At 39.1% G+C, this 25,363-nt stretch overlaps 1 protein-coding gene across 3 annotated transcripts in view; it reads left to right on the top strand.

Moving 5' to 3' along the window:
* The window catches only part of poc1a (POC1 centriolar protein A), a 39,051-nt gene that overhangs the window by 12,204 nt on the left and 1,484 nt on the right, over positions 1-25,363 (top strand). For 2 of the 3 annotated variants that reach the window (XM_061785692.1, XM_061785691.1), the window contains exons 8-10: positions 896-964; positions 1,102-1,179; positions 17,282-17,509. In XM_061785692.1, the coding sequence (XP_061641676.1) occupies positions 896-964; positions 1,102-1,179; positions 17,282-17,509 (375 nt within the window). Of the gene's footprint in view, positions 1-895; positions 965-1,101; positions 1,180-7,097; positions 7,258-17,281; positions 17,510-25,363 lie in introns of those variants that run through there. The other variant, XR_009790221.1, reaches the window with a different exon arrangement.

Genomic DNA, 25,363 nt, shown 5'->3' with positions numbered 1-25,363 from the left:
GATGACTGAACATTCTTCTTTGGGATTTTCTGGTAAAGAGCAGAATTCATGGAATGACAGCAAGTCGTCCAGGTCCTGAAGTAGCTAAAGCAGATTAGTGGTTAATGAAAATGAACTCATCTTTCAAAAAAATGCGATTAGCCAGTTATTTCATGATTTAACAAGGGGGGGCGGTTGCTTACTCACACAGGGCCAGGTAACTTTGAATAGTATTTTTTTCCTTAATGAATAAAATACATTTTAAAAATGCATTTTATAAAATTATTACTATTATTATTTTATAAATAAGAATTTGAGAAAGGGGCAAATACTTTTTCACAGCACTGTATATCATGAGCTGTGCCGTTTTATTGTGAATGATAGAGTTGTGTTCAGGCTCTGTTCTGGATAAGGCTCGGAGGCAGGTATGAGTGTTGGTAGGAGTAAAGAGCTGAAGAATGTACGTATCATTGAACGTCCACCCGAAGAAAAGTACAGTAATGTGTGTTTGTCTAGCCATGGCAAGTGCCAGCCTGGCAGCAGGCATTAGTCAGAGCAGAAGCAGAACATACTGTCTGTCAGGTCGTCGCGTTGCCATAGTGACACTGTCTGCTTCGCTCAGGTGCTTCTGGGAAAGCGTTCCTCACACAAACCGGCCTGTCTGGGTGCCTGCCGTGCATAGGACACAGCTCGCTTTTTATTATTTCCACTTGCCTTGTGTGCGTTTCTTTTCAAGTCCTTTGTTCTGACATCCACAGGTGATCATTGCTGGCTCTGACCAGGGTTTGACCCCTGCCCACCCGTGTCTTTGCTTTCTTTATTTGTTCCCTGTGCTCCCATGTAGGGGCAGGAGTTAGCAGAGGAGTCGTCAGGTGTGACAAAGATAGCATGTGATCTTGTCTCTGTTTCTCTGCAGGGTCCAGTAAATTGTGTGGCTTTTTCCAGAACAGGAGAGTACTTCGCCTCTGGAGGTTCTGATGAACAGGTGATAAGTTAAAATCTAATCTGATCTATCTGATCTACCCTTTTAAGCTGCATTTTATAGCGAAACAATATCCCTAAAACCATTGATGTACATCCTGTTTTTGGCAAAAGACAAAACAATTTTGCTCTCACCTGCAGGTGATGGTGTGGAAGAGCAACTTTGATGAGAGCAGTGACACAGCCAGGGTGCAGCGGTCCAACGCTCCCACCCACCAGGTGCCATATTCCATTTCTACTTTATTTTGTTCCCTCCTTAACTTCAAGTCTATGGTGAGGCATTTGATGACATTTTCCTGATTGTCTATATGGAAAATGAATGATTAATTATGGTATTTCTTAATTTCTTAGTTATTTCTTAGTTTGGCTGTCTGAATGTTCTGAACTCCCATTTTCACAAAATGGTCATTCTACGGTCTGAAATAATGCAGACCTTCACGACATGTTGTCCCTCTCTATAGAAACTCGTTGAAACAAAAATGAAACAGCGCTTTATCGGGTTGCAACCAAGTAGCACACTGCACGTTGAGCGTCATTTGCTTCAAGACATACTCATCGACACACACAACAGAATTACGTCTATACATACTAATAACCTTTAAAAATGCCAGACAGTGTCACAAAATGCAGAAAACGGAAAGATTTAAGATATATACTAGGGCTGGGCGATATGGCCTTTTCACAAAAATCTGATTTCCGATTTTAAGGTCCTATATTTTGGCCATTTAGACCTCCATAGAGTGACTCTCTGACATGGACTTAGTATAAAACTGTTAATTTCACAAACACCTTGGTTTTGTCATCCAGAAAAGGCGCCTCTGACAGCTACTTCTGTTTGATGCAGTTTTGTATCAACTTTGTTCATATTAGGCTAAGACTGTCCACTTTCCTCTGATTGGTTTTCTCCATGTAGAAGACCCACTTGTGCGAGCACAGTCTTTATGTTGACAGCTAGGGAGTGGAAAGGGAAGGCAGAGATCTTTGCTAGTGACGTAGATAGGCTTGAAAAAATCGAATTACCTGATTTCAGGCCTCTCGGCAGAAAAAACATCTGGAACTCAGGAATGCGTGGACAATTTTAATTCATATTTCACATGTTTACTGAGGCACCATAGAGACAATATTACATCCCAAGTACTACAAAAAGTTGGTATAATTAAAATACGGGATCTTTAGTCATTTTTCTCGCATTTCACTTATAGAAAATGCAAACGACAGTGGCATTATGCAAAACAGGTTTTGCTTTTTGCTTTTCCACTTCTGAGATTTCTCCTAGAACCAAGGAACCTTTTAAACTTTTTTTTCATTAAATTCCCCCCAGCATTGACTTGCATGAACTTCAACAGAAATAATAGAAATACAATACTTGTTTATTTATTTATATTTAAAATTTTACAGATAACATGAAAATAAGTGTTTCCTTTTGGGGAAATATTCCCTGTTGTCAAAATATATAGTTGATCCTAAATAAATTAACAATTAAAATGCTCTCTCACCCTCTTATGTCGAGTTGTAGAGGTAAGGTAAGGGGACCTAGGCATAATATTTGCGGTTTGAAAGCATATACCTCGCGTCAAAAGTTTTCAAAATGTTGTTATATCGCTGCTGTATATAATATGTAAATGGCCACCATGTTTTTGGCAATGGTCAGCACGATAGACTCCATAATTGCCTTCCACTGGGCTCCTTTCTTGACTTCGAAAAATGTGAAAATCATTCCGTTCATGGTGTCTGTTTCTTAGTGGGAATAAAACTCACTAGTCGCTTTTTCGAAAAACAGTCGCTGGAGGGGTCAGAAATGTCGCTACTTGGCCAATGACAGTGCTTTTGTAAATCAGAATCAGAATCATCTTTATTTGCCAAGTATGTCCAAAACACACAAGGAATTTGTCTCCGGTAGTTGGAGCCGCTCTAGTACAACAACAGACAGTCAGTTTACAGAACACTTTGGAGACATAAAGACATTGACAAAAAACAATTGTGCAAAAAGATGCAGAGTCCTCTAGCACAGCAGAGCAGTTCGAATGACTAATATTGCAATAGACCGGTGCAATGACCATTGTGCAAGGGGCGCTGAGACTTCAAGGAGTGTATGCGGTTTAAAATGACGAGTAGTGCGATAATCTGGGACAATGTTGGTTGTGAAAATGTTACAGATACTCCTCAAACAGTGTAAATTTGCGCCTTACTGTTTGCTGCCATGTTCAGTGCAACACTGCGTGCCAGAGTGGACAGACTTTGAATTACAGTCTCCACTATTGAGAAAAAAAAAAATAATTGGCTTGACAAATAAACTTGAATTAATTGATCGAAATGTATTAATCGGTCCTTCCTACTGTGTACAATAATAAGTGTCACATAGTCATCTATTTACTATTAAGTTGCTTACACCTAATTCTGAAATGTTATCAAAGACAGGTATCGCTACAGATGTTTGCAAAACAATTTATATGCAGCAAAATGGTTACATACAATATAAATAGGATGCTTACATATTAACATAATCTCACAAGGTTCACATACAGGTTCATGCAAATATTTACCGCTAGTATAAAAATAAACACATGGTACCCACATGGTACAGATGCCCTGGTGCCGCCTTTCCCCAAGCATATTGCAGCCTTTGAAGTGTGGTGTATTTCACTTCCGTACCTCTCATGCAGGGTGACAAATATCTATCTGGTCCAGCACCTTCACTTTGATGTGTAATATTTTCATCCCCAGTTCCTGACTTTATGAAGTGATTTGAATATTAATCTAATCTCTGTTTTTATTATGACAAGATTCTTTAATGTGATATTCATAAACAGTAGGTCGTGTAATGATAACGAGGCTCCCGAAACAGTTTTATTAGTCCTCTGCCAAGGCAAATATATGACCAAATGAAGTCACTGTTTGTCTAAAATGAAATTTGTTGGTTTGCTTCCATCCAAGTAAGGTTGATGAAAATATGAGGGGCAGCCAAAAAGTAATGAGCCCAATTTTCCTGTAGCTTTCTTTATTGCAATAGAAAGGCAATTTACGCATAGAAATAAAGCCCAAAAATGATGTCCCCTTTTTCTCAGCACCGACTGTCCATCGATGCACAAGGGCACATATGCCAGCGTCGTACAATTCACTAGGGTTAGGTTTGCTTAACTTGGTAGGTTGTTTACAAACACGGCAGTTGCAGACAAGGCATTGTTCGCCCGTGTCAAAAGCCTGCTTATTGTAAATACATAGCTCAGTGTGAACGGCGTTCTCTCACAATTCATTTTCGTTCAGAGTTTTCGCAGCTACCGAGGGTTTTAGTTTTCCCTGCGAATTGAATTAGTGCTGAAATGAAGCATATTACCACACCGTACGTATGAAGTGTTGATGGTCAATGTGCCCTGCAATTCACATTAGTTCTCGCAGCTAGCTAGCTACCTTCTTCATCAATGCACAAGCCGCCAATCCTACTTTGGTTGTGAGGCCGGCCGGCGACATCGCTGGCTCAACCCAGGGCTGTAGCTACTCATCTGGGGGCCGAAATATCTAAATAGCAAATTTTGAAGCCATAAATTGTTGAATGACTATGATTATAGAGCAGTGATTTCCACCCTTTATGGAGCAAAGGTGCATATTTTACAATTGCATCATCTCACGGCACACCAACAAACAATAATGTCACAAAAAGTAGATACACAGTAATTACTGCATGTACTTCCTGCCATCTAATAGAAGAGCATTTATTTGTTATGTCTCTCACTATGCCTCATTGGCATAAATAGAGGAACAAAGATACATTATTTCTTGTAAATGAATAATTTTTTTAGTAGTTAAGTAAAATTTTATAATTTCCCACTGCACACCTGAAGATCGTTCACGGCACCCTAATGTGCCACGGCATAATGGTTGGGAATCACCGTTATAGAGTAATGATTATGTTGTGCAATTGAACAGTATAAAGATTTCTTTTTATCCTATTACATAATAAACTGCAATAGTTGTCCTGCGGTAATGTTTGTGATGTAATTTTCAAAATATGGAAATTCAGACAAATTGTTCTGCAAGTGAATTTATGTAGTTTGCCAGCTCTGTTATTAGTAGGTTAAATTTAATTGGGATCATTAATTTTTGTCTCCCACTCATACTTCCTTTTTAGTTTTTGTGTAATGGTGCTATTGTAATAGCGAAAAGAAAAACCTTACCAAATGTTATCCGATGTATTCAATTGACATTTCTGTTTGGATACCACCCCAAACGTCAATAAATGCCAGGTCAATTATGCTGAAAATATCCAGACAGAAAGACTTATAAGCCATTTATGTACATGTCTATTTTATGTCGACAATGCAGCACAACATCATTAATTCTATGTTATTTATTTTTTTTAAAAAAAGGTTATTTTCTAGTTGCACAAACATGTTATTGCATGTGGCATTGATTGCAAACATTTTCTGTAGCAGATGAGTATAATTACATGCTGTAACTGGCTGTGGTATTAAACACTGCCAGTGAAATTAATACAAGAACACGGCATACCTTCTTCGGCAAAGCTTAAAACAGAATATTCATCAATTTATTTTCCAAAGCGCTTGTCCTCAATATTGTCGTGGGTAAAATTAAGCCTATCTCAGATGATTTAGTGTAATGTATTTGTTTTTTTTTAACTCCTTTTTCAATACTAGTGTTGTATTGACAAGTTGCATGTGGCTCAACTATTCATAGCTGACATCATGTTCATCTTTAGTCAGCAAATTAGTGAATCAGCAGCACGTCTCCCAATAGCAGCCAAATAGTGCACCCCATTTTGCCTCAGTTAATCAATAATCCACACAATGTACATTATTAACAAATCAATTAATTATTATTGCCATCCCTAATTTCTGAATAACTGATTGAACTTGCACTAGTGAAAGCATTCCATCATTACATGTAGATGCACAGTTGTACGTTTCATTTCTCCTCCAAGTTGACATTTAAAGTTGATCCTAGATGTGAAGATCAGCGCTGTTTGTAATAAATTACGCACACTCTCAGAGCAAATAATGGACAGACTATCTTCTAAAAAGGTAAACAAGGTCGTAGGGTATTGTGGCTATTAGTTCTGTTTAAATATTAAAATGATTAGTCAGATATCTAGTTTACACTTAAAAGGAGCCGTTGTTTTGGGGGGGATGGCTCAGGGAAGGGTTTAGATTTCAATCATTTCAACCTGCTGCAGTGATACTTACATCAACAAGGGCAAAGCCAAGGTCCTCGCATGCACAACTTTCACCATCCTCCTTTGTCCTTGCCCATATTGATTGCCGCCCCCAGAGCCACACACAAAGATCAATCTTTGTACTTTTCAAATCCGATTGGTCATCTGCCTCAACAAGTGCGCACATGTGCAAAAAAAGCAACCAAGCAAGCATCTACAGTATTTACTGAGATTTTGTCTTGCCACTTAGCTGGCTTATGGAGTTGAAATGCGAGAGCAGAACCAGAAGGGGAATGTGAGAACCAGATTGATTAAGAAGGGTTATACTTTATGTACATAGCAATACGTACCATGTAATGCATGATTTTTTAATTTTGAGCCATACAGTTGAAACCAGATGTTTACATACACTACTATAAAAAGCGACCTTTTTTCTGACTGTCTGACATGAAATCAGAATAAGCTTTTCCTGGTTTAGGTCAATTAGGATTACAAACATTATTTCCATCTACTAAATGCCAGAATAACGAGACAATATTTTTTGGCAATTTTACAGTGCTGTGAAAAAGTATTGACCCACCTTCCAAAATTCTTATTTTAAGATCATCAAACAAATGTAAATATCAGACAAATATAACACAAGTGGACTTAAAATGCTGTTTTTAAATTTAATTTATTAAAGAAAAAAAAACTATTAAAAGTTTCCTTGCTCTGTGTGAAAAAGTAATGGCCCTCTAAACCTAATATCTGGTTGGGCCATACTCGGCTGCAACAACTGAAAATGTTTTCTGTCACTGGCAATGAGTCTTTTACATCTCTGTGGAGAAACTTTGGACCACTCTTCCTTGCAGAATTGTTTGAAATAATCAAAAATGGAGGGTTTTCGAGCATGAACGGCCTTCTTAAGGTCATGCCACTGTATTTTAATCGGTATCAAGTCACTCAAATCTTCTTTTCTTGTTTTTCTAAGCCATTCAGAAGTTGACTTGCTGGTGTGTTTTGGATCGTTATCCTGCTGCAGAACCCATGTGCGCTTCAGCTTGAAGTCACAGACTGATGGCTGAACAGTCTACGTCAGGATTTTCTGTTAAAGAGCAGAATTCATGGTTCATTCACAGCAAGTTGTCCAGGTACTGCAGGAGCTAGCAGCCCAAGACACTACCACCACCATGTTTGACTGTTGGTATGAATTGAAATGCTGTGCTACATTTACGCCAGATGTAACAAGACACACACACCTTCCAAAAAGCTCAACTTTCATCTCGTCAGTCCATATAATCTTCTCAAAAAAGTCTTGGGAATCACTCAGATGCTATCGCCCCCCCCCCCCCCCCCCCCCCCCCACCAAAAGTATGACAATCGTATGTTCTTTTTGGTCAAGAGTGGTTTTCGCCGTGGAACTCTGCCATGGATTTAAATTTTGCCCAGTCTCTTCCTTATTGTTGTGTCATGAACACTGACCTTAACTGAGGCAAGGGAGGCCTGCAGAAGTTGTCCTGAGTTCCTTTGTGGCTTCCTGGATGAGTCATTGCTGTTCTCTTAGGGTAATCTTTGAAAGCCGGCCACTCCTGGGAAGGTTCACTACTGTTCCATGTTTTCTCCATGTGAGGTTAATGGCTCTTCCAGTGGTTTGCTGAAATCCTAAAACCTTTGAAATGGCTTTTGTAACCCTTTCCAGACCGATGGATGTTAATTACTTTCTTTCTAGACTGTTATGGAATTTCTTTGGATTGTGTCATTTTGTTGCAGCATTTTTAGACCTTTTGTCTGACTTGATTTTGTCGGGACAGATTCTGTTTCTGATTTCTTGATTGAACAGGTCTGGAGGTAATCAGGCTTGGGTGTGGTCAATGGAAAATTAACAAAAAATTGTGATTAGCCACAATAAATTCATGAGGTAACAAGGGGGTAATTACATTTTCACACAAGGCCAAGTAACTCAATAGTTTATTTTCCTTTCATTCATTCATTCATTCATTCATTTTCCGTTCCGCTTATCCTCACAAGGGTTGCGGGTGTGCTGGAGCCTATCCCAGCTATGTTCGGGCGAGAGGCAGGGTACACCCTGAACTGGTTGCCGGCCAATCGCAGGGCACATATAAACAAACAACCATTTGCACTCACATTCACACCTACGGGCAATTTAGAGTCTTCAATTAACCTACTCTGCGTGTTTTTGGGATGAAATCACCATTATATTTGTCTAATATTTACATTTGTTTGATGATTTTTAAACAAAGTGGGGAAACTAAGCAAAATATAAGAATTTGCGAAAGGGGTAAATACATTTTCATGGCACGTTACATTCTTCAAAGTCAGAAGTTTACATACAGTAAGATTACTCTGCCTTTAAACAATTTGGGAAAACCCAGATGGTGATTTAGTTTCTTTGTAAGCTTCTGACTTATGGACAACATTTGATTTAATTAGAGACACACCTGTGGATGTATTTGAACTAGGCACACCTGAAACATACTCCTTCTTTGTGTAACACAATGGGAAAGTCAAAAGAAATCAGCCAAGATATCAGGAAGAGAACTGTGCACTTGCACAAGTCTGGGTCACTTGGGTGCAATTTCCGTATGCCAGAAGGTGCCATGTACATCTGTTCAATCAATTATATAAGTATAAATATATAAATACCATGTGAATGTCCAGCCATCATATGGCTCAGGAAGGAAACTGTGTCCCAGAGATGAATATGCTTTGTCTTCATATCAACCCCTGAACAAAAACAAAAGACCTTTTAAAGATGCTGGCTGCAGTTCTAAGAGTGTGTCATTATCCACAGTGAAATGAGGACTGTACCCACATGGGCTGAAAGGCCACTCTGCCACGATGTGCTTTTATGGATTTGTTTTTTTTCTCGTTTTGTCTCTCTTAGGTGAGTGAGGTATACCTATGATGAAAATTGCAGGCTTCTCTCATCTTTTTAAGTAGGAGAACTTGCACAATTGGTGGCTGACTAAATACTTTTTTCCCCACTGTACTTTTAAAGTACAAAATAACAAATAACGTTTAATTCAGTTATTTTTTTTTTACTGTTAGTATATGGTGGGAACAGCATTTGTTTCCTCCACGTGCGGCAATACACTTGAACTTCTTGATGCAACTGGGGTTTAGTTTTATTGACAATGTCGTGGCAATTAGGATTCATCTAGTGAGGCTCGAGGTGCTTTACTGTCTCTGTGTTCCTTCATTGTTAGGATCGCTATTCCTGCTGTGCATGTCTTGACCTCTGAAGGGCAGTGTGGTGCATACAATGAGATAGATACTTGAAGTAACAAAAGAAAGTAGTAGTCACGATCGAATATTGTTAATAACTCATTTTTCACATAGTTTGAAGAATACACTATATGCCCAAAATTATTGTTTGTATGTGTTTATATAGTATTTGGGTACCAATATTCATTATTTTGAGAGATTTAAGTGCTGCGAATTCTATGCTAATTTTCGTTAGCTCGTCAATGGTGTTTTTCATACATTGTGTTAGCTTTGAGTTTGTGATTTCTGTGAACAAAAAACAAAAGGAACGAAGGCTGTGATGTATTTGAAGATTCAATAGGTGCAATTCTTTTGTGTGTTTAGTTTTACAGTGAACTTCAACTGCAGTGTCAATAAACGACTTTAACCAAGCAATTACTCCTTGACACCTTAGCAACCTGTTGTGATCTTGTAGGATCTACATGGCGTCCGGGTGCTGCTGAATAGAAGTGCTGGAACGGAGCATGCTTAGAGTGTTAAAATCAAAGATTTTAGATCCATTACGAGCCGATACTCGTTTTTTTGCTGACATTCGACCAATTTCCGATCTCAAAGATCAGATCGGTACACCCCTAGCTATGTACATGCATTCTCTGTAAAATAATGGTCTGCTCCTTAACCAAACCAAGCAAAAGGGTGGTGGGGGTCTTAAGTGAAAAGCCAATTGCCTGAAATTATATTCATGACACTGCTCATGGGCACACAAAGCACCAAATGCAGATAAAATCTTTACTTCAGTGCTGAAGATAATCAGACCTGTTGGAGGAGCTCAATAGAAGCACCCGTATTAGCCGATTGCATGAAACGTTATTTAGCATCAGGCACGCCATCAGATTGGCTTTATTTAAAACGAAAGCAAAACTAATTGAAACACTACATAAAGCTTCTACTTAGGACTTTAAAACCAAGTGTTTTTTTCTCAGACATACATACTGTGCATGGATGTATGGAACAGCATTGAAGTTATTTAGACTACGTCTGTATACACGTGATACATTTTTAAATAAGGTTAATTCCTAGACTTTCATTTATCTCTTTTTATGAATTGTCACTTGCGAGTTGCAACAGTGGCATCGATGCCAGCTGACGCACCAGAAAAGTGCCAGCTTCCTCGGTTTTGCTATTCATGTATTATTTATCCATTCAGAATTCATTATTTATAGCGCCTCTTTCATCTACCACGTGTGTATGTCGCCTGCGAGGAAAAGGAAGAAGAGAAAAAAAATTTACCCTCTTGCTTAAAAAGTAGTCTGATACAAATGGATTTCACAAATACTTCCTGCATTTGGACATAAACAACCAACAAGCAAGGTTGTTCTAATAACGGGAGGAAAACTTTCCTCGCTTTGTGCTGCCATGAAGTGACTTGAAGTGGGGTAATACAGTGAGCAAAATGCATGAAAGTGTTCTGCCACCAGAATTAACAGCCCATCAAAATAAAATCCTATTCTTTTTGTATGATCTAACCATAATGAGAAAATTACATATGTTCAGACATTCACTAAAGTTTCTCACTGAAAGACCCTAAGCGTACAATATATTTTCAAATATAACTGTTTATCTGAAGTAGGAAAATAGTTTGGTTGGAGACGCACCAAAAGAAACTTACACGTTTGCACTACGCAAAAATACACTCACTATTTAAGGGAGTAGGTTCACTCCACCCACCCAGTTTGTATGACCTACTGGGGAATAAGTGCTGACCCAACCAATGAGCTATTTTCTAAGACCTCGACTCAATATTAAAATGATAAGTTCCCCTTTCAAAATGGCATATTAAACACTTGGCTCACCACTTGCTAAAGAACAGAAAGCCCCACAAAACAACGCTCAAGATTTTCATATTGAATTGGCAGGACTTTAAGCCTCCTGTCTGTGTTTTTAAGTGTAACCAAGGTGTTTTGGAAGATCCCTCCCTGCACGGCTCAGCATCCACCTACAGCCCACTATGGCCTCAGGTTACAATTAATTTAATCAGCAAGCGATTGACTAATGAGAGCGACACATAGAAGGAAAGGCTTCTCACGGTTGCTGGTACCCCCCTTGGAATCATATCCACAGGGAATTCTAAAGTAGCTCATTTGATATGCTGATCCGTTTATCTGCTTGTATGTGAGACTGCATGATGGTTTGCCAGTCATGGGCACACCACCAGAAACAGGGAGGCCTGTTTGTTCAACACAATAAGTCAAATAAGTCAGCTTTAAAACAAGCTCTTGACTAGCCAAAGACTGAGAAGGTGTGTGGTTGCAGTGTTTCCGATTTGCTCTGCTCACCTCAGCTGAGCAGGTCTTTACTGCTGTGTTAAAATAGATGAGCGTGTGTATGTGTGTGAGCACCATCCATAGCTGACAGGCAGATCAGCTCTCTCTTATCACATCCACACCTAATCTCCCCCGCCTCTCCCCTTCATCTCTAGCTTCACATCTGGGTCTTTCTCCCACTCACGTGTACAGGCAGATGAGCTGCACACTTGCAACAGGCTTCCCTTCACAGCTCAACACACACACACATGCACACTCCACTGCACGGTACAGCTCTAGGTTGTGGAGGGACAGCGAAGACTTCCATAGGTTCATGAGCTTCTGTTCCCTTCGCCATTGTTTTCATTGTGCTGCTATATAGAACATGCAAATGACTGGAATGTCGAGAACTCTTTGAAGTCACTGGAACCTTTGAAGGCCCTTTCTAACTTGCTGGTGATGGTGTGAGGTCCAAAATCTTTAAACTTGAAAGATGTCATGTAGAGGAGACTGCAGCGATTCTGGATTTTTGTGTAGATGCTGCTATCGAGTCCTGGGCAAGAAGGACCGCAGTAAAAATCTTACTGAGTGGAAAGACGTATGTAACAATAATTATATGGATAGGCTGAAGTCATGATAGAAGACCGCACAGAGCTAAACAAGCAAAACCAACATCACTCCCAAAGAAAGGAAGATGCATCTTCCCTGGCATAGTAGAATGGTTGAGTCAAAGACTCAATGAGAAATTACATAAATTGAAGAGGATAACTGGCATAATAAACATGCCAAAACCAGAGAAATGCAATTTAATGTTGCATTGAAAATCCGGAAAAGGACAGTCAAGGAAATGCATATTCGAAACCAAGCCCGACTAACCAACTGCTTTCAAAAGATCTTTTATCAACCCAGATGCTGCATCATTCGTGTAACAGTCTGCTGTGAATTTTCAGTTCAAAAACACATCTGCCAGTGTTAAAACCGACATTTTTTTTGTGACTGCTTAAGACTCTCTCGACCGTGAGGTGCATATGGTCTCAAACAATATATTAGAAAAGTGAAAAAATAAGGCCTAATTATCCTTAAAAATTCACTTGGTAGTAATAATAACAACAATAATAATAATTTATAGGTGCCTTTCCGTGTGGAGAGGTAGAGCTGGGCGTCATGTGTATAACAGTGGAAATTGATGTTATATTTACGGAAGATATTGCCAAGGGGAAGAAGATAAATGAGAAACAGAAGGGGACCAGGAACAGGACCTGTGGAACACGGCATTTCAAAGATTTAAGATGGATGAACTGAGTGTGGTTAAAGAGGTAGGACATGAAAAAGTAATTGGACGTGTCTATAAATCCAATTGAGCTAAGTCTGTCGAGGAGGATGCTATCCGAAATAGTGTGAAAAGCTGCACTTAAGTCTCGGAGAATGAGAATTGTTAAGAGAACAGAGTTGGCTGCCACGACAATCTCATTGGAGATTTTAAACCAGGGCTGTCTCTGTATTTTGGAGGGTGCGAAAACCAGATTGAAATTGTTCGTACAGGTTATTGTGAGACAGGTGAGCATGAACCTGAGATGCAACTGTTTTTTCAAGATATTTTGGAAAGGAATGATAGATTAGAAATATGATGGAAGTTATTGAAATTAGTGGGGTCTGTGCCATTATTTTTTTTGTGAGTATAGGAGTTATATTGCAGCTGATTTGAGTGATAAAGGATCATGGCCAGAAGTGAGGGAGGCATGTATGATGGCAGTTATTGAGGACAGAGAGGGTCAGGAGGCTTTTACCAGGGCATTTGGGAGAGGGTCTAACTGACAGGTAGAAGGGTTGGATTTCTGAATGAGTTCAGATATTACAGCAACAGAGGGAAGTATGAAGCTTGAAAAAGTAAGGAGAATGGCGGGGAGATGAGGAGCGAGAGGTGTTGGGAGTCAATTGTTGGTGAATCATTGTTACCCTCGCATCTCAGCGCCCTTTGCACAATGGCCATTGCACCGGACTATTGCAATATTAGTCATTCGAACTGCTCTAAGTGCTAGAGGACTCTGCATCTTTTTGCACAATTGTCAAAAAAAAAAATACAAAATTTACCAGGATTACCAGATAACGAGCAACCCTTTACTGCTCAGTGACTTTTTTTTTTTTTTTTTTTGGGTCAATGTCTTTATGTCTCCAAAGTGTTCTGTAAACTGACTGTCTGTTGTCGTACTAGAGCGGCTCCAACTACCGGAAACAAAGTCCTTGTGTGTTTTGGACATACTTGGCAAATAAAGATGATTCTGATTCTGATCAAAACATGACATTAATGAATGACAAAATTCAGTTGAGTGTAGGTGAGGGCCAAGAGAGTCAGTTGGTTGAAGAATGTTCTTCACGACAGAGAACAGAGCCACTGTATCCCCTGCACCAGCTGGATTGAGACCAGCATAAAATCAAATCAATTTATTTTTCTATCGCACTTTTTATACATTCAAATGCAACACAAAGTGCTTTACAGAGATAAAAACTAGACAATTGAAATAGAAAGAAATATACAATAACCCAGCCCTCCCATCCCCACATATAAATGCAAAACACACCCACACGAACACACATCCACACGCACACACAAACACGAACACATTTATTGAAGGCTGATTTATCTGAAGACAGGGCATCTTTGTAGAGGAGCATGTGGTTATTGTACGTTTCTTTGTGAATAGTAAGTCCAGCTCTTTTATAGTGTCTTTCCAGTTGGGGGCATTTTTTGATTTGATTTGGCGCAATTCATGTGTGAGTAAATGAAAGAGTCTGGGTTTTTAGGGGAGCCAGGGTATTTAAAAGGCTCAGAAGACCATCATTATATAAAGAAAGCAGTTCATCTGTAGTGGATAAAGATTTTATGGTGGGGAAGGAATCGATGCTTAAATACTTAATAAAATGCTGCATTGTTGTCCAATTGTGTCGAACCAGTAGAAGAAATGAGAAAAATAATAAGTTATTTTGACTATTGATATTAGCTCATTTGTATTCAGAAATGCTGCTGCCAGAAAGATCACTGTAAAAATGTTTTATACTTCTAATATAGAATATTAAAAAAATGTGTGTCACTTCAGAATGTCACGTTGTACTGTTCCTTAATGTATTTAATAATGTGAATCACATCCCAGTGCCTTGGTAGACACTGGATAATAACAGATTGAACATGCGTAAGACATTATGGACCATTATGTTGGGCTGCACTTTTCACGATCATCCTGTAAACATCACTGAGGGAACTTGAGGACGTGTTCATCTGTTCAGTAACGCCTAGTGCTTAATGCTTAAGGTATTTAGGCTGGCATGCCAAAACTCATACTTCCTTTTCTATATCACTTGTGTGACTAGTGCATTGTGCCCTGTGGGCATTCAAGGAGCTTTTATAATGCAGTACAAAGTCTACAAAAAGTTCATCCATGGAGTGCGACAGTCACTGTAAAAGGTTTACTAAACTTGCATGGGATTAAATGCCTCTCACTGCCGCATTTCCAACCGATCTGCGATTGACTGGCGATCGGTCAGACTATGGATGAATAAATGGGTGATAATCACTGATGAAATTGCGCTGGCTACGTACTCAGGTTTCTGATTTGTTGGTCCGGTTGTGGGTACTGGACAAGGGCTTCTTAAGACAAAAATAAAGCCTTGCATTTAGGGAGCAATGCAATGGTGTTCCTGTCCCATCAAATTGTTAAAAAAAATGTCGCTGGATTGTCCTTTTAGGAATGGCACACATTGTAGCATTTCTTGTTTTTCTGTGTCTTGGAACATGTGTAATGTATAATAGTAGTGCTAGCTGCGTGAAAGCATGGCAGTGAGGCCGGCTGCATGACTTCAGAGCTTTGGCACCTCAATAAAATGCCCCCGAGAATGTTATGAGTAACACCTGGGTAGAAAAGAGCCTCGTAGCATTCAAGAATTTTTCAAGTTTCCGCATCCTTTTGTATCAAGTTGTAAAATCGAGCCATGCGCTTGTGTCACAGCTTGTGTCTGTCTCCTCTTATAAAACAACTTCTCCTCTTGTGTGTCAGTATGTGTCTGTGCTTGTGTAGTTTGTAGTGCAGCATGCAGGGCCCATTGATGGATGGCTGCTTTCGAATCAAAGTTTCATTTGGGGCTCCGGAAATTTTCCACTGTTGGCTTTTCCACACCAGGTGATTCATTAGTAGGGGTGGTTACTATGTGTGCTGAGTTGGTGTGCATACAGTTTGTGTTTACATTTGAGCACATCAGGGTTTTGCCTGAATGTGTGTAATGTGTGTAAGGAGACTGTAGTACAACAAAACGTACAACTTTCTAGACTTGGCTGTGTAAAAATGTCACTTTAAAATGTAAGAAGGTGCTTTATTGTTCTAACTATTTGTTTGGAATCCAGAATACAAACGATTAAACAAGATTGAAAAAGCAATTGATTGTTAAATTCATGCGTAAGAAAATCAGTACAGAAAGATATAGAAGAAAATGTCTGATTCCAATTTCAGAAGAAAGCGATGTAAACCGAATACAGATGTGAAATCTTGAGGAGGGGCAATGGAAACAACTGAATGTTAATAAATCATAAAGTCACATGCTCTACTGTTGCTTAATGCATATGATAATGTGAATCATATGCCAAGACTTTAGTATTCACCGGATAATGAAAGATTATACACAAGTGAGGCATAATGGACGATAATGTTGGGCTGCACTTTTCACGATCATCATGTAAACACCACTGAGGGAACTTGGGGACATATTCGTCCCTTCAGGGGCAGTATAAGGATATGTAGATTTCACACTGAGCTGTTTTACACAAGATATTTTGGTTGGCCTGCATTGACCCCCTCTTGAGCATTGACGCAGCTGTTGTAGTATAGTACAAACTATGGACGCACTGGTACTGATTTTTTCAGACTGATTCCTTATATTTGAGTGCTCGGTACTTGATAATGCCATTATGTCTTGCAATTGTGAAGAACATTTTTTATTTTAGAGAAATGTTGTTCAAAAATACAAACTTTTCTTGAACATAGCATATGTTTCATTCAAATATAACACTTTTTAGAATGCCAAATTCTCAAAACTGACATTTTAACATCAAACTGTTTTTCTATTTTTGTTGCCGCATATTTCACTTAAACGTAGCCTGTAACAAAAGCTCTTTCTGTTATGTGGCGTCTCAGTCTATTCCATTTGCCCGGAGGTTTTATGTCGGGCTGGTAAAGTGGTATCGGTATGTAGTATTAGAGCATTTTTCGAGTGCGAGTACTAATACAGACCGTCAGTATCGGCACCGATACGGGTGTTGGTATCGATGTATCCCAAATCCATGGTATAAATCTCCAAAGGTCTTTTGCACTAAGCAGATTTGTTCTTTTGTGTGAAAGCAGTCATTTGACACCCACTAAAGAGCAGCATACTCATGCTCTCACTTTTAAGTCACTTAGACACCTCTATGAGTTATGCCCGCACATGCATTTGGTTCTAGAGTGTACCTCCATTTCCTGTTTGGGTAATGGTTTACATGTCAGATTTAGAATTTGGTGTCAGGGTTAGGGTTAAGATTTCAATTAGGATATAAGTTAGGGTTACAGTTTTAAGATATGGTTTTGGATTTCAGCTAGTGATTGTATTTCTCCTGTGTTTTTAGACCTCGGAACCAGCTCAAACAGCTGCCAAAATAGGCCGCGGTCACAGTGGAGCCAAGCATCCCAACACCCACAAGAGTTCGAGCACCAGTTCCACCTCCATCAACGTAAAAGGCCACGGCACGGCTCAACAGTCCCTCCAAGTGCCCCACACCCTGGAGGGAACTGCGGCCCCTGGTCTAACCAACACACTTCAACACATTATGGGTCAACTAGACATTCTCACCCAGGTAAGTGGATGTCGGGCTCATCTTTCATGGCATATAGCATGTATTGCACGACCCACTCACACAGGGGGGTAACAAAAGCTTCCTTTTACTTCACAACTTGTAGCTCAGAAATGACTTCAGCAACAGGGACACGGAAATGATTATATAACCCCACGTATGGTGCTTAGTACTGCATCCAACTGGTTGATTAATCACATTTAGTTCAGTTCACGCAAACATTACCACCCAAAAACTCCTATACAATATGGATTTTGTTGTAATCCTCGGTTTTTATTGTAAGTAGTAGCTCCTCTGTGTTGTTTCATCCATGTTTAAGTCATGAATTATGGATCCTGAGATGATGTTAGTAGGTATTTGTAGAGACCCTTTCATAGCTGCGACTGTCTTTCAGAAATATTTTATAGTTGACTGCTTCGCAAAGCTTTGTTCTTCTCATTGTGGTGTTCCACCTACATTGTCCAAGTTTGAAAATATTACCACATCGGTACATGAACATATCCCAAGACTCAGTGTAACCCTATTAAAGAGAGGGAAGTTAATGAAATGTGGTAAAACCTAATGATAATGTACATAGGCTTGGAAGTGTAGCTATTTTGTATACATGGCGGGGGAGGGGAGCACCACAAATAAAGCGTCAAGTAAATGGAGTGTCTACAAATTCCAAGCTGGATGTTGGTGAATGAGGACAATCAGCAGAGGAATCTTTGGAGTAAAACATGGGTGATCATGTGTAGAAACCTGCATGGAATTCTGTTAAAAAAAAAAAAAAAAATGCGGCAAATAGCTTAGAGAGGCAGGCTGCAGCATGCTTTGTCACCCTTTCACATTTCACCACTAATGCAAGTCTGAAAACTGAACACCTAAAAAGACAACTGGAATCTTTGACACAATGAAGAGTCACGGGATACAATGACCTTGGCTGTCATCGCATATCAACCCGAGAGGAGAGGTTTGGATACATTGGATGGCCTTATTCCCTACAAATTATCTTTACTACTTTACAATACAACAGCCTCACATTTGCCTCATTTAATATGTTAAATAAGGCAAATGTGAGCATATTATAACAACCAAGCTATTAGGACAGCATGAAGAACTGCCAATACTTATTTTCTTGCTTCACCATTCAGCTCTTCGTAAGTCTCACAGTCAAGGAATCGGAGGGAAGCGAATGAATTATTCAACATATGACAGAAGCTTCCAAAGACACACTTTGCTGTCTTAGCTGTTTTTCACCTCTCCACCCACCGCCCCACCCAGTCGTCAGTTGTCTTTCCCCCTTCTATATGTACAGTACTATATACAGTGTATATTGAATTACTCTCTATACAAGTCCTTTTTCTTTCCAGCTGGAATACTTTTTGAATGTCGTCCATCAGTCATCCTATTAAAGCAGTGCGGGGAAGTTAAGATGTGATTTCTAGAAACAGTCCAATATATTCCAGAAATGTAAAATGAGAATAATCCCCTTTCTCTCATTAAACAGTTGGTCTTCCTGTGGAGAAGCAGTTGTTGAAACTATTAGTGTTACGATCACTATCAGAAGCCCCTGAATTGTGCATCTTTAGCCCAACAATTTAATAATATCCATCCATCCATTTTCCATACCGCTTATCCTCACTAGGGTCGCGGGCGTGAGGGAACCTATCCCAGCTGGCTCTGGGTGAGAGGCGGGTTACACCCTGAACTGGTCCCCAGCCAATCACACAATTCAATAATACGTCATGCCAATGTCATTGGTTTGCTTTTTTTTGTCTTGGTGAGTTTACAAATGGTAAGTCCTTTTTACCAAATGATCTACATTGGGGATAGGTTATTAGTAAAAATGAAAACCAGCCCAAACGTAGCAAATCTCTTTCACGTTGCTTTGTAAAGACACTGTATTAGCTTACCTACCTCCTTTCCGCAAGCCTTTTGAGCTTAATGCCCTCGACCTACGCTAACAAGCTAATGTTAACGATTTAGATGATGTCTAAACAAGACCAAGCTAGTTGAAAGCAGGATTTTCTTTCGGATGTTGAAAAGTTTCATTCAAAGACCACATTGTGGAAAGAATCTCCATTCACACTAACAAAATCTGAAATTTTACTACGCCACACGCCGCATATTTGGGTTGCGAATTTGAGTTATAGGAGTCGTGTCTCTGCAGGTCGTAGACTTCAGACGAGGGATGAAACTAACCCGTCCCTCCCGACATTGCTTTTTAATCTTTATTTCTCACTTTTATACTGAAGCAGTTTGGCATCAGCACCTTCTGCCTGTCTTTTGGGTCAGACGTACCAAAGCGATGAGAGTATACATGTAACACAGGCCAGTAACGCTGAAGGCGATGGGGAGAATAATGCATTCGAGTGAAAAGAAAAACTGCTGGGTATAAAGATTTGGTTCATATCCTAAATAAAAACTATGGCCCCGTATCATGTTGCTGCAGCCTAGGGACACGTGCACAATCACACACGTACTCACACATACAACATTAGTAAGGCTGAGGACTGAGGGGTCATATCAGGTTGGTAAGATAAACAGGGTATTATTGAGCTAGAGAACAGAGACTTGGAGAAAGAGGATCTACACGTCTTTACTCTGCTTGAATGGATTGAATAGCAGGAGATGCCTTGTTTGATGACCCCGAAGAAAACTCCCCTCACCCACACATGCTCTACATCTGAAGACCAAAAGACTGTAGACAGCCGTTTACTCATCATTTGTCAGGCTGTCAATTATTGGTGGTTTTGTTGCTTTTAACATCAACAACACATTGAACGTCCTTAGGAGGCATGACGCCCCATTACTGTTTACAGGCTTGTTGAAGTTATCAGTTGTCTGTATATATATTATCACGAAGCTCATGATAACACAAGTTTCTTGATGATCAGAATAAAAACCTAATGGAAAGGTTTGTCAGCTTTTACAGGATGGTGTTGGGTAGCTACTTGATTGATCATCTTTGTGTGTTTTTTGGACATACTTGGCAAATAAAGATGATTCTGATCATAAAGGATTGAACTGGATTGTTCAAAAGGTACACGGGTGGTCATGTCTTATATAGTGGCACTTCAAAATTTGACTGCAATCCATTCTGTCCCATGGAGATCATTTATACGGCTGTTCCTTGAAGGACTAGGCCGGTCGAAATTTGATTTGGTCATCTTTCAAAACAATACTTTCATATTGAGATCAATTTTAATTGCAATTCCATAGCCCATACTGATGCCACAATGAAAACTACATTTTCTCCACATGTAGTGTTTTAAGTAATAATCTTTACTGTCATACAAGTATAACGAAAAGTTACATTAATTTAAATTCTGCTAAAAACAGTCACTCTTTTAAACCCTCTCGTAACACTGACAAATGAGGTGAGTCAATTAGCATCACTAATCTCATTTTTAAACATTATCACAGAAGTGTACATTGAATTCAACCACTAATGTAAAGTCAAAGAAGAAGAAGAAGAATCACCCAAAATGTCATGCATGCACACGAAATTTGCATTTTACCCATCACAGTGAACACACACACTTGTTAGTGGAACACACTGACTCCAGCACGCCCACGACCCTAGTGAGTATAAGCGGTATGGAAAATGGTTGGATGGATGTAATGTCAAATGTTAAAATTGTAACTTTCTAGCCATTTTGTCTTTGAAAATACATTTCATACTTTGACCAGCGTTCTGGGCATTCTGTGGGAGATATCACACTGGTCCAGTACTTCTTGGACTTCCCTGGAACTCTGTCTGCTCTCATGTTCAGCCTGTCTAAAATGTTTTTATTTGTGCAATTGGAAGGAATAACAATGGAGGTTAGCCCATGTTGTCTCCAAGTCCATGTTTTTAGTTAAACCTGAGACTCCGAACCTCACTTCAGCCTTACTTTTGGGTTTTTATAATGCCATTGAAGCATCACGCTGATCCAAATGCAAAATATGGGCTGTGGTTTTCATTTTTATTCCATAGATCTCAATTTGGACAGCTTCTCGCAACAGTAAAAGAGACCCGAGGCCCCCACTAGTCCGCCAAAAGCCTCATGGAAAGGCTCTGTTGAATATCAAACCAAAAATCACTGAGCAAAAATCTGATTATGATTAGGGCTCATGATATTCATTCAGCGTAGGACAGTTTCATAACACATAATTACTTTGGCAAACATGTTCCCTTTGCCTTGTGTTGCGTAATCAAAAACTTTAAGGGTCCACTTCATTTAATTTGTTCAGTTATGAGAGCGCAAGTCTTTTTATGCAACGTTCCTTTACTTAAATTATTCATCACGTAACTGTTTTTTTCCCCAACTAAATCAACAAAGGAGATTTAATGCTTGTATTTTATCCTTGACCTAGAACATAATTGAAAATGACAAGTGATCAACTGTTTTTAACTCATTCAAGCCCATCCATTTTCAGAGCAATTTCCCATAATGTCATCCATTTTAGAGCATTTTGGCTGATCTTTCAAGACCCACAGAATATTGTATTCTATGACAATGTAAGCCCCGAAACTATCAAAATAGTAGATTCTCGTTTCACCAGAAAAAAGTTGGTTTATACCTCTTTCATAATCAGCAGTAGAACATAGGTTAGTTTTACCAAAAACATGTTTCTGACTAAAAAGTGAAGAAAACAAGCTTTTGGTGAAAAGACATGAAGTGGGGCAAAAAAGTATTTCGCCCGCCACCAATTGTGCACCACTTAAAAAGATGAGAGAGGCCTGTAATTTTCATCATAGGTATACCTCACCTATGAGAGATAAAATGAGAAAATAAATCCAGAAAATCATATTGTATGATTTTTAAAGAATTTATTAACAAATTATGGTGGAAAATACGTATTTGGTTACCTACAAACAAGCAATATTTCTGGCTCTCATGGACCTGTAAATGGAAGACATACAAGACCACTGATAATCTCCCTCGATCTGGGGCTCCACGCAAGATCTCACTCCGTGGGGTCAAAATGATCACAAGAACGGTGAGCAAAAATCCCAGAACCACACAGGTTGGACCTAGTGAATGACCTGCAGAGAGCTGGGACCAAAGTAACAAAGGCTACCATCAGTAAAACACTACGCCGCCAGGGACTCAAATCCTGCAGTGCCTGACGTGTCGCCCTGCTTAAGCCAGTACATGTCCAGGCCCGTCTGAAGTTTGCTGGAGAGCATTTGGATGATCCAGAAGAGGATTGGGAGAATGTCATATGGTCAGATGAAACCAAAATAGAACTGTTGTATAAAAACGCAACTTGTCGTGTTTGGATGAGCAAGAATGCTGCGTTACATCCAAAGAATACCATACCTACTGTGAAGCACGTGGTGGAAACATTATGCTTTGGAGCTGTTTTTCTGGAAAGGAACCAGGACGACTGATCCGTATAAAGGACAGAATGAATGGGGCCAAGTATCGTGAGATTTTAAGTGAAATCCTCCTTCCATCAGCAAGGGAATTGAAGATGAAACAAGTCTGGGTCTTTTTAGCATGACAGTGATCCCAAACAACGGAGGAGTGGCTTCATAAGAAGCATTTCAAGGTCCTGGAGTGGCCTAGCCAGTCTCCAGATCTCAACCCCATAGAAAATCCTTGGAGGGAGTTGAAAGTCTGTGTTGCCCAGCGACAGCCCCAAAACATCACTGCTCTGGAGGAGATCTGCATGGAGGAATGGGCCAAAATACCAGCAAACCTTGTGAAGACTTACAGAAAACATTTGACCTCTGTCATGGCCAACAAAGTGTATATAACAAAGTATTGAGATGAACTTTTGTTATTGACCAAATACTTATTTTTTACCATAATTTGCTAATAAATTCTTTAAAAATCAGACAATGTGATTTTGTGGATTTTTTATTTTTTTTATTTCCCTCATTTTTTCTCTCATCGGTGAGGTAGACCTATGATGAAAATTACCGGCCTCTCTCATCTTTTTAAGTGGGAGAACTTGTACAATTGGTGGATGACTAAATACTTTTTTGTTCCACTGTAAGTAAAGCATAACAGTGACTTTGACGCTAATATTTTGTGACACCTTAAACTATAAAACAGCAAAAACGACTGATAAAGGGCTTTTGATTGCAAAATAATAATTTATTTACAGATATACAAGTATGAAACGGGCTGTGAGCGACGCCTACTTACTTGAACATTAGTGGCTTTTATACATGACATTAGTCATTGACTCTTATGAACTGCATCATATTTTCTCACGATCCAAATAAAATATCCAAAATATCTGTATCGGGCCACCATGTTATTTCTAAGTAGAACAGTTTGCACTCGTGTGTGAGAATTTTGTTGCAAAAAAAGTTCAGCTCTGTAACGTTTGTACGTAACAAAGCAGCAGATAATGTTTCCATTTTCTAAAGATTTTTTGTTGATAGTTTTTGTTTTTGTTTTAATGCAGCCAATCTTGAAAACAAGCTCTTTTGTTTGAAGCTTTCAACAAGACAGTTTGCAACACGTCGACGTGTTCCTCACTTGCTGTATCCAAAGTCGTGAACTTCCTTGCTGCATTGTGTTTGTCACCAGGCAACACAAGGGAGACATTCACAATCATGTTAGTGTTTTCAGCTTCCTTGAGATGATCATTTTTTGCAGTCGTTGTCATAAAAGTGCTGCCCGAATGATTTGTGATCATTAATACACTGCCTGGTACAATGAGACGCTGTTTTGTCTTGTCTTTTGTGTCTTCAGGCGCTACTCAAAATTCAAAACACAAATCAGTCAGTCAGCGGCCAAAACAAAGAAAATCAAATGAAACCAAAGCAAAATAACAGACAGATATCCTTTTTGCTGCAGTCACAAATAATTGAATCAAGGAACGGCGAAGCCTCAAACTTGCAAGACCACTGGCATCAACATGTGCCTGGTTCATTTAGAAAAGGCCTGGATACTTTATGGTCTGTTATTAACCTTAGTTGTAGTCTAGGCATATGACAGGTGTAACAGAGATGTGCACAAGCTTTTTACGTATGGTTGAACTAATTTTTATCATGCAACTCAGACGGTGTCCAGATAATTTGAGTTTTATGCTACAGTGAAACCAGAAATACAAATAGTCTATCTGGTTACAACAATATGAACAATACAAATAATTGAGTATCAATTATCTACACAAATTTATTTGAACAAGCAGATGCTAACTTAAATACGGTGACCACTGTCTTCAGTATTCACAATTTCACTTATTCCATTTTTTTTTCTGCGGAATGTATTCTCAGCTACAGTATATGCTGAAAAAAACTCACCTATTTACAGGTTTTGTGCACTTTTTATAACATTCTAAGATGCCAGAAGATGGCGCCAAAAGATGGCGCCAAAAGCCCTGCCTAATAGGAGAGTAATATTTGGTGTCAACGGTGTTGTTCTTAAGCGCGCTAGCTTGTCATTGTATGTCGGGGAGAAGAGAAGCTAAGTTTAGCCTGGGTTATTAGTGTAAGTTATGGAGAGGCTTTACCACATATGCATGTACATGCGCACTCCAGGTACTTTTTATTTATTTATTATTATTTTTTTTTTTATAAATTAAGTAATCCATAGGCCATTTATTTTTAGGTTATTGTAAAATGAGTTTGAAATTTTATGTGTTCGGAGCACAATTTGTGGTATACAATATTTACAGTTTAATCCTTTAATATATGTAATTGGAAACATTTTGGGGTGTTGTCAATTACACTTTGTTTTTTAATTGTTTTGTATTTTTGTTTATTTTTTTGCTATGGGCTCTGTCCTCATGAATAAGGGGTTTTACTTTACATTCATGACTTTATTTCAGCTTTATTTAGTGTAATTTTCTAGTAGTTAGTGCCTCTTGTGCTCTTTTAAGAATCTGTAAATGTCGTTTAAAGAGAGGTCTGTATAGTTAGTAATA

The sequence above is a fragment of the Phyllopteryx taeniolatus genome, chromosome 9 (assembly GCF_024500385.1).
Source record: "Phyllopteryx taeniolatus isolate TA_2022b chromosome 9, UOR_Ptae_1.2, whole genome shotgun sequence".
Lineage (NCBI taxonomy): Eukaryota > Metazoa > Chordata > Actinopteri > Syngnathiformes > Syngnathidae > Phyllopteryx > Phyllopteryx taeniolatus.
The sequence above is the reverse complement of the archived record's forward strand: the minus strand, read 5'-3'. Positions and strand labels throughout refer to the sequence as shown.